We start from the raw sequence: 14,862 nt of genomic DNA, 5'->3' as shown, positions 1-14,862 counted from the left end.
AGATTAGTCATGGACAGAACTCCGTGTTGTACAAACAACCTAATATTCAGAGATTGTTCACCACTCTCCCTCTCCTTCCTTGAGTGAAAAGAATTGAGATCCTACCTGTACTTTGTATCTGCAACAGGCTTTTAAGTTCTCCTTGATTTTGACAGTGACATTCACACGGTGCTGCTGTCCACTCTGCAGAGTCTAACAGACAAAAGGATTACAAGGAAAGGCAGAAGAAAATGGCATAAAGCTCTGAAGAAGGGAGGGAAAATGAGGATGAGAACAGTGGGAGTATGTGGGTCACAAGATGTTACGGTGCTAGGCACAGGGAGTGTTTATAATAGATTTTAATAGGAGCGGAGAGCAGCCCTACAGAAGAATAATATAGTGAGGGTCCCACAGCAACAAGCAGTGGGACATACATGTTATAATTAAGGCTCCGATTTAGTCACGGAGGTCACAGAATCTATGAATTCAGCCCTGTTGGCTGGGAGCGGCAGGGTCCCACAGTGAGGTACCCTGCCACCTGAGGAAGCAGTGTTCCCAAGCTCCCAGCTGCTGTGGGCAGGGGGGGATCCCTGCAGCTCTCCAGCCGTAGTTGGGGGCTGCCCTGGAACTCACAGCCACCCGGCATCTGCCCAGCCCCTTCCCATTTTGTCATGGATATTTTTTTAGCAAAAGTCAGGAACAGGTCACGGGCTTCCATGAATTTTTCTTTATTGCCCGTGACCTGTCCCTGATTTTTACTAAAAATATCTGAGACAAAAATCTTAGCCTTAGTTATAATACTCCCTTAATTGAATACATGTACTAAGTAGAGATGGGCTAACAGACTTTTTGGTTCGCTCGCAATTCTGAAAAAAAAGAAAAAAAAAGAAAAAATGGTTTCAAGTCAAACAAAACATTTTATTTTAATTTGAGCATTTTTAATGTTTATTTTAAAATAAAATTAAAGGACGCTTCAAAATAAACTAATTTTGAACAAAAAACTCAAAGAATTTTGTTTAGAAAGTGTCAAAACAAAATGTTTTGATTTTTTGGACTTTTTTTTTTTAATACCTGAAACAATTCAAAATTGACAAATTTTCAAAATGTTTTGGTATCTCCAAGTTTTCATTTTTTACCAAAAAATGTTTAATCAAAAAGTTTTGCCCAGGCAAGTGATTGACATCTATGGACTATGGAATACAACTGATATCCTCGGGGACAATATTCCTTGTGACTAAGGCTAAGATTCAATCATGAGTATTTTTAGTAAAAGTCATGGACAGGTCATGGGGCCGTGATTTTTTGTTTTTTGCCCATGACCTGTCCCTGTCCATGACTTTTATTAAAAATAGCAATGATTGAATCTTGGAGCGGGGGGCGCTGTGGGGGGAAAAGCCGGTGGCCTGCTATGGCTCAGGCCCCTGCCAAGGGGTAGAGCGCCCCAGGGGGCCCACTGCTGCTCTGGCCGCCGCCGGGGGAGGGGGGGGAGCCCCGGGGCTACCAGAGCTGCGGCTGGCTGAGAGGCCACCCAAGCATCTGGCTGCAGAGCCATTCTAGCAGCAGCCAATGTGGCTGTGTCCAGGGCTGCCTGAACAGCTGTCTCTGGGGCCAGCTGGTTGGGTGGCTCTAGGTCAGCTACACCGACTGCTGCAGAAGTCATGGAGGTCATAGGACATCATGGAATCCGTGACTTCCATGACCTCTGTGACAAACAAGGAGCCCTACTTATGACAACTGGCAGGGCCTTATACCTCTGCCAGATATTTTTAGCTGTACGTGCCACATTAGTGATCCTAGTATGCATCAATACACAGAGTAAATGGGATGCTGGAAATGGAAGGAATGGGACAGACCACACATACACAATTGCTAGCTAAACCCTTGCCGTGGGGATGGGAAATAGTGTCAATTTTCAGGAGTTTTTTTCCACAAGTTCCTCAGGATGGGCAGACCCTAACACTGGTATTTGGGGTTCTTCTTTTGAGAGTCAAACTTCATAGATAAGGCCAGAAGGGACTACTGATCATTTAGTCTGCTCTTCTGTGTAACACAGGCAACAGAACTTCTCTGAATTAATTCCGATTTGAACTAAAGCATATCGGTTAGAAAAAACATATAACTTTGATTTAATTAACTGCCAGTGATGGAAAATCCACCACAAGCCTTGGTAAATTGTTCCAGTGGTTAATTACCCTCATTGTTAAAAGTGTGCAACTTCTTTCTAGTTTGCACTTGTCTAGCCTCAACTTCCAACCACTGGATCTGTGTCTGCTAAACTGAAGACCTCTGTGAATTTTTTATTCCCCATGTAGGTACTTCTAGACTGATCAAATTACCCCTCAATCTTGTTTGCTAAACTGAACAGGTTGAGCTACTTGAGTCCCTCACTATAAGGCATATTTTCTAATCCTTTAATTTTTTTTGTAGCTCTTCTCTGAAACTTGATCCTTCACTCCCCCGCCCCCTAGGAGTAAAATTCCCCAAGCAAATTCAAAATAAATTCGCAAAAATAGTTCTTAGGAAATAACTGCTCAGTTGTATTCATGAGCTGTCTCTGGATTGGGGCTCATGCCGATTGTTGAGCGAATGTGGAAAAGTGGTTTCAGTTTTGGTTTGTGGCAGCAGAAGTGTGAGAGGGAAGATGGTTACCTCATAAATATCATGTGTGGTCTCTCTACATTGCTTTTCATCATCTGTGAAACTGGTCACATGGATCCGGTATTGGGCTGACTCCATCCCTGGGTTAAAACTCACCAACAGAGAATTGTCATCTAGACTTTTGCCATGAATACTGGGCTCCCACAGGCTGCCTGCAAGTAGTGTAAAATATCCCAGAATTACAAAATGGGCCACCTTTCAACTCCCACAGCTCTAACAGACTGAGACAGACCCACTTTACCAGTCTTCATACATGGCATGGTTCTTTTCATCACAGGGTCCCAGCAATCTGCAGCAAAAAGACAGTGTGTTAGGTCTTGACACAGAAATGTTACACTTAAATTCAGAGTGCTGAACACACATTTTCTCATTTTTAGTCTACTTTAGAAGGATGGAGCCCTTTGTTTCAGTGAGGCCATCACCAAAGTTGTTAGTCACTAACCACAATAATTAAAAGCAGTATATCACTGCTGTCCAAGTGTGGACCATCTTCTCTACTCAGGTCATGTTTTTATGGATCATTCCAGGACAAAACTTTCAAGTGGTAAAGGACTATTCCAGGGGTCGGCAACCTTTCAGAAGCGGTGTGCTGAGTCTTCATTTATTCACTCTAATTTAAGGTTTCGCGTGCCAGTAATACATTTTAACGTTTTTAGAAGGTCTCTTTCTATAAGTCTATAATATATAACTAAACTATTGTTGCATGTAAAGTAAATAAAGGTTTTTAAAATGTTTAAGAAGCTTCATTTAAAATTCAATTAAAATGCAGAGCCACCCAGACCAGTGGCCAGGATCCGGGCAGTGAGAGTGCCACTGAAAATCAGCTCGTGTGCCACCTTCGGCACGCATCCCATAGGTTGCCTACCCCTGGACTATTCTGTAGCCTTTGCTGAGGGAAGGTGTGTGCAAAGAGGGAGGTGTGTACTAAGCTCTAAAGAGGTGAGTTGTGATTTCATACTGATCTCGGGAAGTAGAGAGGTTCACAGCCACAGACCCCTCCACCAAAGATGTCCTGCCACCATCTCCAATGAGTTTACCCCGGGGTTCCATTAGCTGGAATACCCTTGTTGACTGACATTCTTCTGCAGTTACCTTGTTTCTCTCTGAGCTTGACTTGGCAGATTGGATTGTTGAGTCTGTGAAGATCAACAAGCAGGCTGGCCCAGCCTCAAACATTTACGAGCCAACTGACTACTTGGGCTCTATAACTCTCAACCCAGTCTGATCTTCTTCCAGTGGAGGGAGGAGGGAGAAAGGAAGGAAGAACTCACTGCCTACTCTATCCTCCAGCAGAGGGAAAAACTCCTCATAACCTGAACCTCTGACTTTCATTTTGGGGTCCCACAAATCATAAGCCAAGCCCCAATCAACAGGGAGCTCTGCTGCTCAGTTCCACCTCACAATATAAGATTTATGGGAACAAAGGAGGACGGAAGTAAGAGGCACTATTTTCAACTGGTAAGAGTCAAGTATAAATCTGAAAACCTAGAGCCTACCCTGCTTTCCCAACTGCACACTCAGGGTCCTGTGAGTTTCGTGATTTCACACCTAGAGATTCACTACCAAATTCATCCTTTGCAGCAGAACTGTGTTCAGAATTTAAACTCCTATTAAAATAAATTGTGGGCAAATTTTCAAGCCTAGGTGCTTTAGTTAGGCTCCTAAATCAAATTTTAGGAGCCTAAATAAAAAGTGGCCAGTGTAGTCAGTGGAGTTGCTGTGAAAAATCTTTTTAGGGGGAAATTTTCAAAGGCACAAAGGGCTGTTCGGTACCTCACCCTACTGAGTCACCAGGAGTTGACTGCCTATCTCCAATTTTGCCTTTGAAAATCTTTCCCTAAATATGACTTTAGAAGCCTAATTTTAGGCATTCCGTTTGAAAATTTTGGCTTATGTTTTTAGCCCTCCTGGTTGTCAAGATAACTGACAAAGTGAAACGCATGCAGTGCTGTTTCTGAGTTTGTAGAGAGCCTGAAAGATTAGCTCACAGGTGTGAGCTACCTCATTCACCTCAACAGGAGTCACTTCCACTTATTTCACTGCTGAGCATTTTAGCAGAAACACCCAACAAATGCATTTACTCCAGAATCCATACGGTCGCCCAGACTGGCTACTGTTTTGGCTATTTTTCATATTTAATTCTGAATCTCAATTTTTTAAAAAAAAACTTCTGAAACTCCTGCAGAATTTCCAGTTTACCACATTGGAACCCTGCAAAATCCAGGAACTGGACCACAGAATTTCAGCTCAGCTTTTCAGGGAACACATAATGGCTTTTGCACGTCTCACTCTAGGTAACAGTGGCTCCTGTGGATGGAAAAGTTTATTCTCTGCACTCTACTCTCCAAGCAGAGCCTTATATTTTTGGGGCATGGGACACTAACTATATAGGCTTCTGAAAGTCTGGATGTTAAGGGTATGGTGTGCTGCAGCACAGGACCGGGTGTATGTACTTTGCAGAGGAACCACAGTAGCACTGTAAAAGCATGAACTGAACGTTTACTTTTTTGAAGTAGGAGAAGAGAGCAGGTCTGACAATTCTTTCAGCAATCTGGCTCCCTAACTATGCTTGTTCAGGAGTCATATTCCAGTTTGGCTTCGAAACAATCCTATTCTCAGTACTGGCAAACTGATGTTTCCAGCTGAAGGCTTAGTAAAAAGCATCAGAGGACCCCTTACCAGGCACCGTGTAAGATGTGGATTTGCAGTTGTGGTCTCCACTGGTGCTCAGTTTGGGCAGATGATGGACAGTCACTTGGTACATCTGGCCTGGCTCCACCTCAAAGCGGTTGAAAGTGAAGTTCCACTGAAACAGAGGATGAGGATAGGGTCTTCATCCAGACAACTGATTTGTCAAGGCACTGAAATTAATAGCTGATCCTGTTCTGTCCCCCCATTCTTCATCTCTTCTGGCAGCTAGGGTGAGACATGGACTCCAAGCTAATCACACCTGTCCAGCATTCCCCTGGCCCCATCTCCATGTGCCTGTTCAGAATGGGAAGGGTAAGGCTACTTTTGGGGAGGTCTAAATCACTATATGGAAACTCTGGGCTGAAATGGGGGAATCATAACCCAGAAATCACTTAATTGTCTGGAAAGATTTCAGTTATGTTCCAGGTTGAAGAGAGGTTAGTAATAATGGGGAAGCTAAGGGGAAAAAAGTATTTATACCCTTCAATACAATTTGTATGAGTGAAATTGTGCAAGCCAGAATAAATTCTGCAGTGTTCTGTACGTGTACGTATTTATATGGATAGCTAATTGCTTTGCCTTGGTGTTTCTCACTTCTATATCATTACCCACAATGCTCTTTACGTCAGTGAAGATGTCAAAATTCTGGAGATGGTCACTATGTTCCTGTAGGCCAGAGTTTTTCTCCACAGCATGCTTAGACTTGATCCTAAGAGGTACTGTGCACCTGCAAATACTATTGTCTTCAGTAGAAATTGTGGGTACTCAGCCTCTCTCTGAATAAGGACCTTAATGAATGAGAAGGGGTGGGGAAAGACTTTGACCCCCCCTTATCCCAGTGCTTTCCTTCATGGTGTGGTTAAAAAAAAAAGATTTCGGGCATAAGGAAAGAGTGAATTAAAATTATGCTATAAATTCCATGACTACCATAGATGAAGCAATGATTGCCAAGATTATTTGTATTACAGTAGCATCCAGAAGCTCCACTGCTAGATAATGTACACACACACAGGGCTTGTCTACACTGGCAATTTACAGCACTGCAACTTTCTCACTCGGGGTGTGAAAAAACACCCCCCTGAGCACAGCAAGTTTCAGCGCTGTAAATTGCCAGTGTAGACAGTGCACCAGCGCTGGGAGCCGCGGCCCCAGCGCTGGTAGCTACACCCCTCATGGAGGTGGGTTTTTAGAACATTGCGCCAGCTCTCTCCCAGCACTGCACCGCAGCTTTAGCATTGCCAGTGTAGACTAGCCCTTAGTAATACATAGTCCCAGTTGCCCAGGAGGGCAGGTACAATCCAAAGGACAGAAGTGGTGGGAAAAGGGAGCACTGACATTGTCCCCATTTTACAGACAGGGAACGGAGGCACAGAATACCTGATTTGCCCAAGGTCACAGAGGAAATCGAGGGGGGAGTGGAAATTGAATCCAGACTTCCTGAGTCCCAAGTTCACTGGTTTAATTACAAGGCCATCCTTCCTGTTTAAGCATTCTGTGCTATTCATGGAGAAGCTTTGCTATTTGACTGAGTAAATAGGAAACAAAGCTGTGGGTTAGAAAACCATTTGTCAGAGCCCTCTTTACTCACCCGGCCTCCATCCGGACGGACCTGAAGTGGCAGATTGTTCTGAAAGTCAAACTGGGCACAGATTTGTTGATTATTGTTCAGTTGTAGCACAGCCAGCTCCACTCCCTGGAGATACTGAATGCTTGCTGAGGGGGGAGAGTGAAGGGGAGAGGTTAAAGTTTTGTTCTAGTAATTCCAAATCTAAAGATTTTACCTCACCCCACCCCCAGAGATTGCCAGCATTCCTGGGATATGTCACAGGTCCACTCCCATTCACTTTATCCCATCTGATTTATTAAGTCCCTTGCTGTCAGCTACCTTCACATGACAAGAGCAGCCCATAAACTGCTGCACCAGTTTGTGGGGCACTTAAATGAAGTGCCATGGGAACTGGCACAAAAGATTCTGGAGAGGGATCTTAAGGAGACTGGCTGCAAGTAGGTGAATGTGGGGGTCATGATAGAGTCTGAGAAGTCCCATTTTATTCATAATGCAAAATGCACTTGAGCTGCATGAACAGGCAGCAGAAAGTACGTCTAATAGATAAATCCAACCCTCCAACTTCACCTCAGAGTATCTCAGTGCTATAACCAGTCCCTCCCCTCCGGTCCTCCAGCCTTGCATCTCAGGGCAGGTCTCCGCAGTTTTTGTACCATTATAACTATCATTTTAGAAACAAGCATAGTTAAAGCAGTACCACCCTCTAGTGGGAGGTGGGGGGGAGGGGAGACTACAGTTATAAAAGGTACTTGTATTAGAATAGCTTATTTCTGTAAATGTATAGAAATAAGTTATACTAATATAAGCACATTTATACCTGCATCCAAATTAAAATGGTACAACCCTCTAACTATATCTGTTTTTAAACTGATTTAAAAAAATGTTTCTTTTGTTTTTGTGGATACAGACTAATACGGCTACCCCTCTGATAAACTGATGTAGTTATAGTGGTACAAAAATGTGATTAGACCAGTGCTCAGACAACTCTGGAGTGCACCCTTGACTCAGCAGACACCTAGTATTGTTCATCCTGACTCCAGCAACGGTCAGTTTAGGCTGACTAGTGTGTACAAAGGGGATTTCCCAAGACTGTGAAAATCAACTATGTTTGAAGAGTGAAGGGAGAAAGCTGGAAGGCAAAACCTGCAATGTTTCCACACACCAACCCTTATTGTCACTAGCATGAATTTCACAAGACACCCAGCTACAGAGCCTCTGGTGAGAACCAAGACACAGATGCATGTAGGAAGTCTGGATTACAAAAACTGGATTTGATTATCCCAAATGGAAGAAACTTGCACTGGATTCAAGACAGCTGCACAAAAGTGACATTTATTCTGCCTGGACCGACTCCTAACCTGTACTATTCATAGTACAAGAAGGAATATAAAGCTATGAATAGTACAAGTTAGGAGTCGGTCAAGGCAGAGTAAATACAAGTCTACTTTTCCCTCTCCTCCTTTCCATTAGGCCTTCCCCAACTTTTGGTTTTGTAGACACATCTTTTTACTATTATGAGTTCTCCAACCCTTAAACAATTCTTAGCTTCTAGTAAATGGAATGTTTTCTAGCTAGTTCCTCTTGCCATCAGTCTGTGCACATTTGTAAACCTAGTTTGTAAGATCCATCTGCATATTCAGGATCAGTTTAGAGTAAACCTCACTCAGTACTGTAGTTGAGATTTTCAAAGTATCTATGAAATATAAACCTGTTTAAAAAAAAAAAATCAGACTATAGCGATCCCAGTTTAGGGCTTTGGACTGCAGGTCTTTATCTGACACCAACTGCACTGGGAGCCTACCCTCATCTTGGTAAAGTTAAGCACCACTATTGTGCTTTATTTTTTCCACATTAAGTGCTGCCCTTCCATTCTAATAGCAGCATTTAATCTCTGTTGCAGATTAAGTAATGAGGGAGGGACAATTGCACTAACTTTTACTCATCTAATGTCCTTTGACCCAGTAGACAAGCTGTCCAAAACCCATCTCAAAGCTCAACTTCCACAGCTGAACCAGTGAATGACTGCAAACACTATAGTCCCATCACTCTTTCAGAGATTCTATAATCTCTCTAAGCACCTTTCCTTCCATGTCTATGTTAAGCGATCACTTACCATCAGTAGCCACCTTCCACTCTATCCGCAGCACAGGGAGCAGTTTTCCCTCATCATGGAAAACGTCAGGGTGGACATCAAGAACGCTTGGAGCGGAGGGAGTCCATTTGGAAACCTTTAACCAGCTCTGGTCCATGCAGGTACCTGTCAGTCAAATCAAAGATGTTTTTTAAGATTATTTCCACCATGGCTCACTGCTGGATGACATAAGACCTGCACAAGTGCATGCAACTATGTCCTCCTCTAGTGCAGGTCTTCAATCTTTTCTCATTTGTGGACCCCTAAAAAAATTCAAGTGGAGACATGGACCCCTTTGGAAACCTTAGTTTGTGGACCCCCAGGTGTCTGTGGACCACAGGTTGAAAACTACTGTTCTATGGTGGTAATCTTTCGCAGACCCCTTAGACAGTCTGCAGGTCCATGGACCACAGGTTGAAAACCAGTAAACCCTGCTGGCAAGGTCATTGACATTTTCTTTCATAGTTCTTGTAGAGGAAAGTCGTGTTCTGAGAGCAGGTAGACCCAGCCATGCTATGTGAACTATGAATACTATAAACTTGATTCATCTTCTGGGGAAAATATTTTTCTTTGTACATTAAGGCAAAAAAAGGGAACATTATGATCACCTAGTCTGATCTCCTGGTCAAACCAGGCCATAGAATTTTGCTCAGTAATTCCTACATCAAGTCCATAACTTCTTGTTGAATTAGCTCATATGTTTTAAAAAGAAGTCTAATCTTGATTTAAAAAACTTAAACTTGATGGAGAACCCACCATATCCCTATGGCAATTTGTTCCAATAGTTAATTACTCTAATTGTTAAAAAATTCTGCCTTATTTCTAGTCTGAGTGACAGCTTCAGCTTTCAGGCATTGGCTCTTATGTTTTGCTAACTTAATGAGCCCTCTGGAAGGGAATATAATCAACATGGCTTTATGGAAAAAGTCATGTCAAACCTGATTTCATTTTATGATGAGATTATAAGTTTGATTAATAAAGGTAACTGCATAGATGTTAAATACCTAACTTACTACCACACAACATTCTGATTAAAAATAGCATTATACAGTATCAAACCACACACTGAGTGAATTAAGTAGTGGCTGACAGATCTCAAAAAGCAGTTGTCAATGGGAAATCATCATTGAAAGGGGCTATTTCTAGTGGAGTTCTGCGGGGATCCGTGCTAGGCCCAATGCTGTTTGGTATTTTTATCAATGATCTGGAAATATAAAAACATTGCTAATAAAATTTGTGGAAGACTGGCAGAGAAGTACATAATGAAGTAATCAGGATTGTCATACACAGAGACCTGAATCACTTTATAAACTGGACCCAATTCAGCAAAATACATTTTAATACAGCCAAACATAAGGTCATACATCTAATAACAAATACACATCATACCTACAGAATGGGGGACTGTATTCCAAAAAACAGTGATTCTCAAAAGGATTTAGGAGTTATAGTAGACAAACAAAAGCTCCCAATGTGATGCTGTAGCAAAAAGGGCTAATGCAATCCCTGGAGGTATAAACAGAGGAGAAGTAAGCATGGAGATGATTTTATTAGGGTTACCATACGTCCGGATTTTCCCCGGACATGTCCGGCTTTTTGGGCTCCAAATCCCCGTCCGGGGGGAAATCCCAAAAAGCCGGACATGTCCGGGAAAATCGGACATGCGGTGCCGGGCCGGGGGGCCCGGCCGGCGGCTTGGGTGCCGGGCCGGGGGCTCGGGGGCTCCTCCGGCGGTGCTCGGGGGGGCCCGGTGCCGGGCCGGGGGCTCGGCCGGCGGTCCGGCCGGTGCTGCTCGGGGGCCCGGTGCCGGGCTGGGGGCTTGTGGGGGCCCGGCCGGCGGTGCTGGGCTGGGGGCGCCCGGCCAGCGGTGCCAGGCCGGGTGCCGGGCCGGGGGCTCGGGTGCCGGGCCGGGGGACAGGCTGGGGACCTGCGGTGCCGGGGGCGGGCCGCGCCTCCTCCTCCCCCCACACCCCCCCTTACCTGCTTCAGGCTTCCCGCGACTCAAATGTTCGCGGGAAGCAGGGGAGGGGGCGGAGACTTTGGGGAGGGGGCAGAGTTGGGGCGGGGGGCGGGGCTGGGGGCGGGGCTCCCTTTAAAGTGTCCTCCTTTCGGAGGCACTAAATATGGTAACCCTAATTTTATGTCTGTATATGGCATTGGAGAGATTGATATGGAAATACTGCAGCTAGTTCTGGTGTCCACATTTACAAAAAAAGGGCATTAAAAATTGGAAAAGGTGCAGACAAGATCCATAAAAATATTTGAGGGCAGGAAAAATGCCTTACAGTGAGCTCTGTTTAGCATATCTAAAAAGATCAAGAAGCGACTTGATTATGGAAGACACCACCAGGCACTTAAGGGCTCTCTATTGTAGAAGATAAAGGCATAACAAGAATAAATATTTGGAAGCTGAAACCAGACAAATAGAAATAAGGCACATCATTTTATCAGTGTGAGTAATTAACTATTGGAACAAAATACCATGGGAAACAATAAATTCTCCATTTCATGAAGTCTTAAAATCAGGATTGGATTTCTCTCTGGAAGATATACTTTAATCAAATGCAAATTATTGATCTTAATACAGGAGTAACTGGATTAAATTCCATGGCCTGTGTTATATAGGTCATCAGACTAGATGGTTTAATAGTGCCTTCTGGTCTTTAGAAACAAACAATTATGAATCTACCATCAGCAATCTTATTCCCATTTAGGTACTTCTACACTGATCAGGTTCTCTCAACTTTCTCAGAAAGAACCAAACAGATGGAGCTTATTTAGTCTTTCACGGTAAGGCAGGTTTTTTAGATGTTGAATCATTCTTGTGGCTCTTTTCTAACCCTTCTGGTTTGTCAACATCCTTTCTGAAGTCCCAAAACAGTCTCTCTGATGCTATATATAATGGCAATAACAACTCCCTATTTCTACTCAATATTCCCCATCTTATACAAACAAGGATTTCATTTGCTCTTTTAGTCACCACATTGCACTGGGAGCTCACATTAGGTGGTGACTTCCATCAGTATGTTCTTTGCAAACTTTACAAGCAAAGATTTTACATCTTCTTCCAGATCATTAATTAAAGTATTGAATAGCATTGGGTCAAGAATGATCCTTATGAGAGCATACCAGAAACACACCCTGTGGATGATGATTCCCCATTTACTATTACTTTTGCAGACCTAACAATTAGTTAATGGATTTAAAAATCTAGCTATGTATCATATCAATTTCATATAATGCTAATTTTTAAATGACATAAGGTATTAAGACAATGCTTACATAAGTCTAAGTATATTATGTCAGTTACCTTTGTCAACCAAACTTCTTACGGCATCAAAAACAGTATCAAGTTCAACCAGGCCTATTTTCCATAAAACCATGCCAACTGGAATGAATTATACTACCAGCCTTTAATTCTTTACTTATTGCACCCCCCATTAGCCTTTCCATGCTTTTGCCCAGGATAGATGTTAAGCAAATGGCCTATCCAGAACATCCCTTTTTAAATACTGGCTCATTAGCTTTTTCCTCTGGCACTTCCCCAGTACTGTACTTCCAGATTTCTTAAACACCCAGTGAATTAAATATTCAGTTCACTTAATGGCTTAGAGAGCTGCTTAGCCAATTCTTTAAAAACTCTTAGTGTATGTTATCCAGTCCTGCAGATTAAAAGAGGTTTAACTTTGGACGTTGTTTAATATCCTTCCCAGTTACTGTTGGAATAAGAAGTATTTAATTTTCCACTGTAAGTCACAAAGACAACACCCAGTTTCTTCCCAAGTAGAGAATATAGCTATTGAACACTTCTGCCTTTTCTGCAGCATTCCTGATAATTTTAACATACCTATCTAGTAATGGACCTATATTATTTTGTTTCCATTTTGTATCAATTTTCTGAAGATCATGCCTAATTTACAGTCACTTCTTTCAACTTTTCCCATCGTTTTACTGTTCTTTAGCAGCACTAAGTTTACGTCTAATTTTACCTGCTGACTTAGTGAGCATAGTGTGGGATGGATATGTATTACACACAACAAACTTACCCTAAAATCTTACCATAATTTTTTTTGAATTGACTCAGTTTTGAACAGAAGCTAAAAAATTATGGATTTGCTCTTTCAAGAACTCTGGCCTGAAAAGAGGTCTGAAAAGAGACCTGAACTATTTGCCTGTTGGAAAGAGCTGGTTTTGGATTAGGCAGGCAGATAATAGCTCATAATGCTGGTTAACAGGATAATGCTTGACTTTGCCACCTCTCAGTGGCTTAAACAGAGGCACTCACCATCTGACTTCAGTTATAAAAAAAGAAGAAAAACTGACTTACTATTTCTTACGAGACAGTTTAGATCCTGTGGAGAAAACAAGAAAGTTATTGAGAGATTAGACGTTGTTTTCTCATTTATTCATCCTGATCTGGTGACAGAGGGGTACAGAGAAGAGCAACAAGTATGGCCTGGAAAAATGGACTTACCAGGAAACAGTAGCATAGCTAGGCTAAATTACAGCTCAGGGGTAGGCATGAGAACTATCTGCAAACACTTGAATGGAGCAATTAGGGTGACACTATTGCTAGGAGTAATGGGATGAAATTAAAAGAAAATTTAGGTTGAATATCAGGAAAAGCTGCCTAAAATGAAGTCCAGTTAGATTGTAGAATAGTCTTGCAAGAGAGGTAGTGAAAGTCCCATTGCTTGAATCAGATAGGTCTGTCTTTGCCATGATGGCTACAAATTATTACCGTCCAGCACTGGTCATGCTGGCAGCCACCTGTGACTTCTGAGATCATTTTGACCTACACTGTGAGCTCTATGGGGCAGAGCCTGTCACTGTGGTATTTGTTCGTATGAACAATGTACCCTAGTACAATGAAGCCCTCTTCTGTATTTGAGGTCCATAAGTGCTAGAACAGAATAGAATAGAAATAAATACGGTCAATTTAAAACTGGATTGGACAAATCACTGGAGAGAAACTGTAGAGAACAATCCTGCATTGCCTCAAGGGAGATGGACTGCAGGAGCTAATAGTTGTTTTCCACCTTTAATTTCTATGATGCTCTTCTGAACCAAGGCACAAAGTGTTTTAGCATCTTTAGTAAGTACCAGTCCTCTAAAAGGAGAGTGTTTTTATCCTCTTGAACATTTTTAAAGCTGAACTACAAATGGGGGGAAAAGGAGTTACTGTCCTTTTATACTTTATGAAGAATCAAGATGGCCTGAAAAGAAATAAAAAGGCAGAGGGATGTGATTCTACTTCTTTTTCCACATCTGGTCTACCTTGGAAAACTATGGTCTTGTCTTCACTAGGAAACTGGTGCATTCTTAACCTGAGAGTTAGCAAACATGAGGTAAAAATCCTAGTGAAGACAAAACAGTTTGTAGTTTCCATAGGATTTATAGGCTCCCTCAATCTCTGGCTTCATTATTAAAAAAAAAAGTGTGCTTTTACAGAAAAAACTTGCTGCAAAATTCTAGTCTTTGCTGAAATTTCAACAGTCACTCCCTCTTCAATTAGTGTGGGAGAACTCACAAATTATCCAAACCTCAAAAAAATCCTTCAGCAAATCAGGGAAAACCAAATTTGACATTACAGATGTTTTTAAGGTAACAAAAATTAAAAGCCTCTTCCAGGCCCTTGTTACATACACCATAAAGTATAAAAGGGTACAAATGTAATTTTAACAATAGTACTTTGAAGGTAAACATATCTGCATGCCCGTAAGAAATATCACAGAAGTACTTAAGGAATAGGTACTCAATTTACTACAAAATTCAGGTCACATCAAAGGTCATCATGTCAGAGAACTTATTACAAATCTGGAAAATATTGTTCCAA

The 14,862-nt window shown here is 42.3% G+C and overlaps 1 protein-coding gene across 4 annotated transcripts in view; it reads right to left on the bottom strand.

The window, feature by feature from the left end:
- Nucleotides 1-14,862, bottom strand: part of IL17RA (interleukin 17 receptor A) — a 45,738-nt gene that overhangs the window by 8,186 nt on the left and 22,690 nt on the right. For 2 of the 4 annotated variants that reach the window (XM_034781198.1, XM_034781189.1), the window contains exons 2-8: nt 13,354-13,378; nt 9,009-9,152; nt 6,917-7,041; nt 5,317-5,443; nt 2,879-2,926; nt 2,629-2,789; nt 106-192 (exon numbers count right to left, since the gene is read on the bottom strand). In XM_034781198.1, the coding sequence (XP_034637089.1) occupies nt 106-192; nt 2,629-2,789; nt 2,879-2,926; nt 5,317-5,443; nt 6,917-7,041; nt 9,009-9,144 (684 nt within the window). In that variant the 5' untranslated portion in view covers nt 9,145-9,152; nt 13,354-13,378. The remainder of the gene's footprint in view (nt 1-105; nt 193-2,628; nt 2,790-2,878; nt 2,927-5,316; nt 5,444-6,916; nt 7,042-9,008; nt 9,153-13,353; nt 13,379-14,862) is intronic. The other 2 variants (XM_034781175.1, XM_034781181.1) reach the window with 2 other exon arrangements.

The sequence above is a fragment of the Trachemys scripta genome, chromosome 1 (genome assembly GCF_013100865.1).
Source record: "Trachemys scripta elegans isolate TJP31775 chromosome 1, CAS_Tse_1.0, whole genome shotgun sequence".
Taxonomy (NCBI): domain Eukaryota; kingdom Metazoa; phylum Chordata; order Testudines; family Emydidae; genus Trachemys; species Trachemys scripta.
The sequence above is the reverse complement of the archived record's forward strand: the minus strand, read 5'-3'. Positions and strand labels throughout refer to the sequence as shown.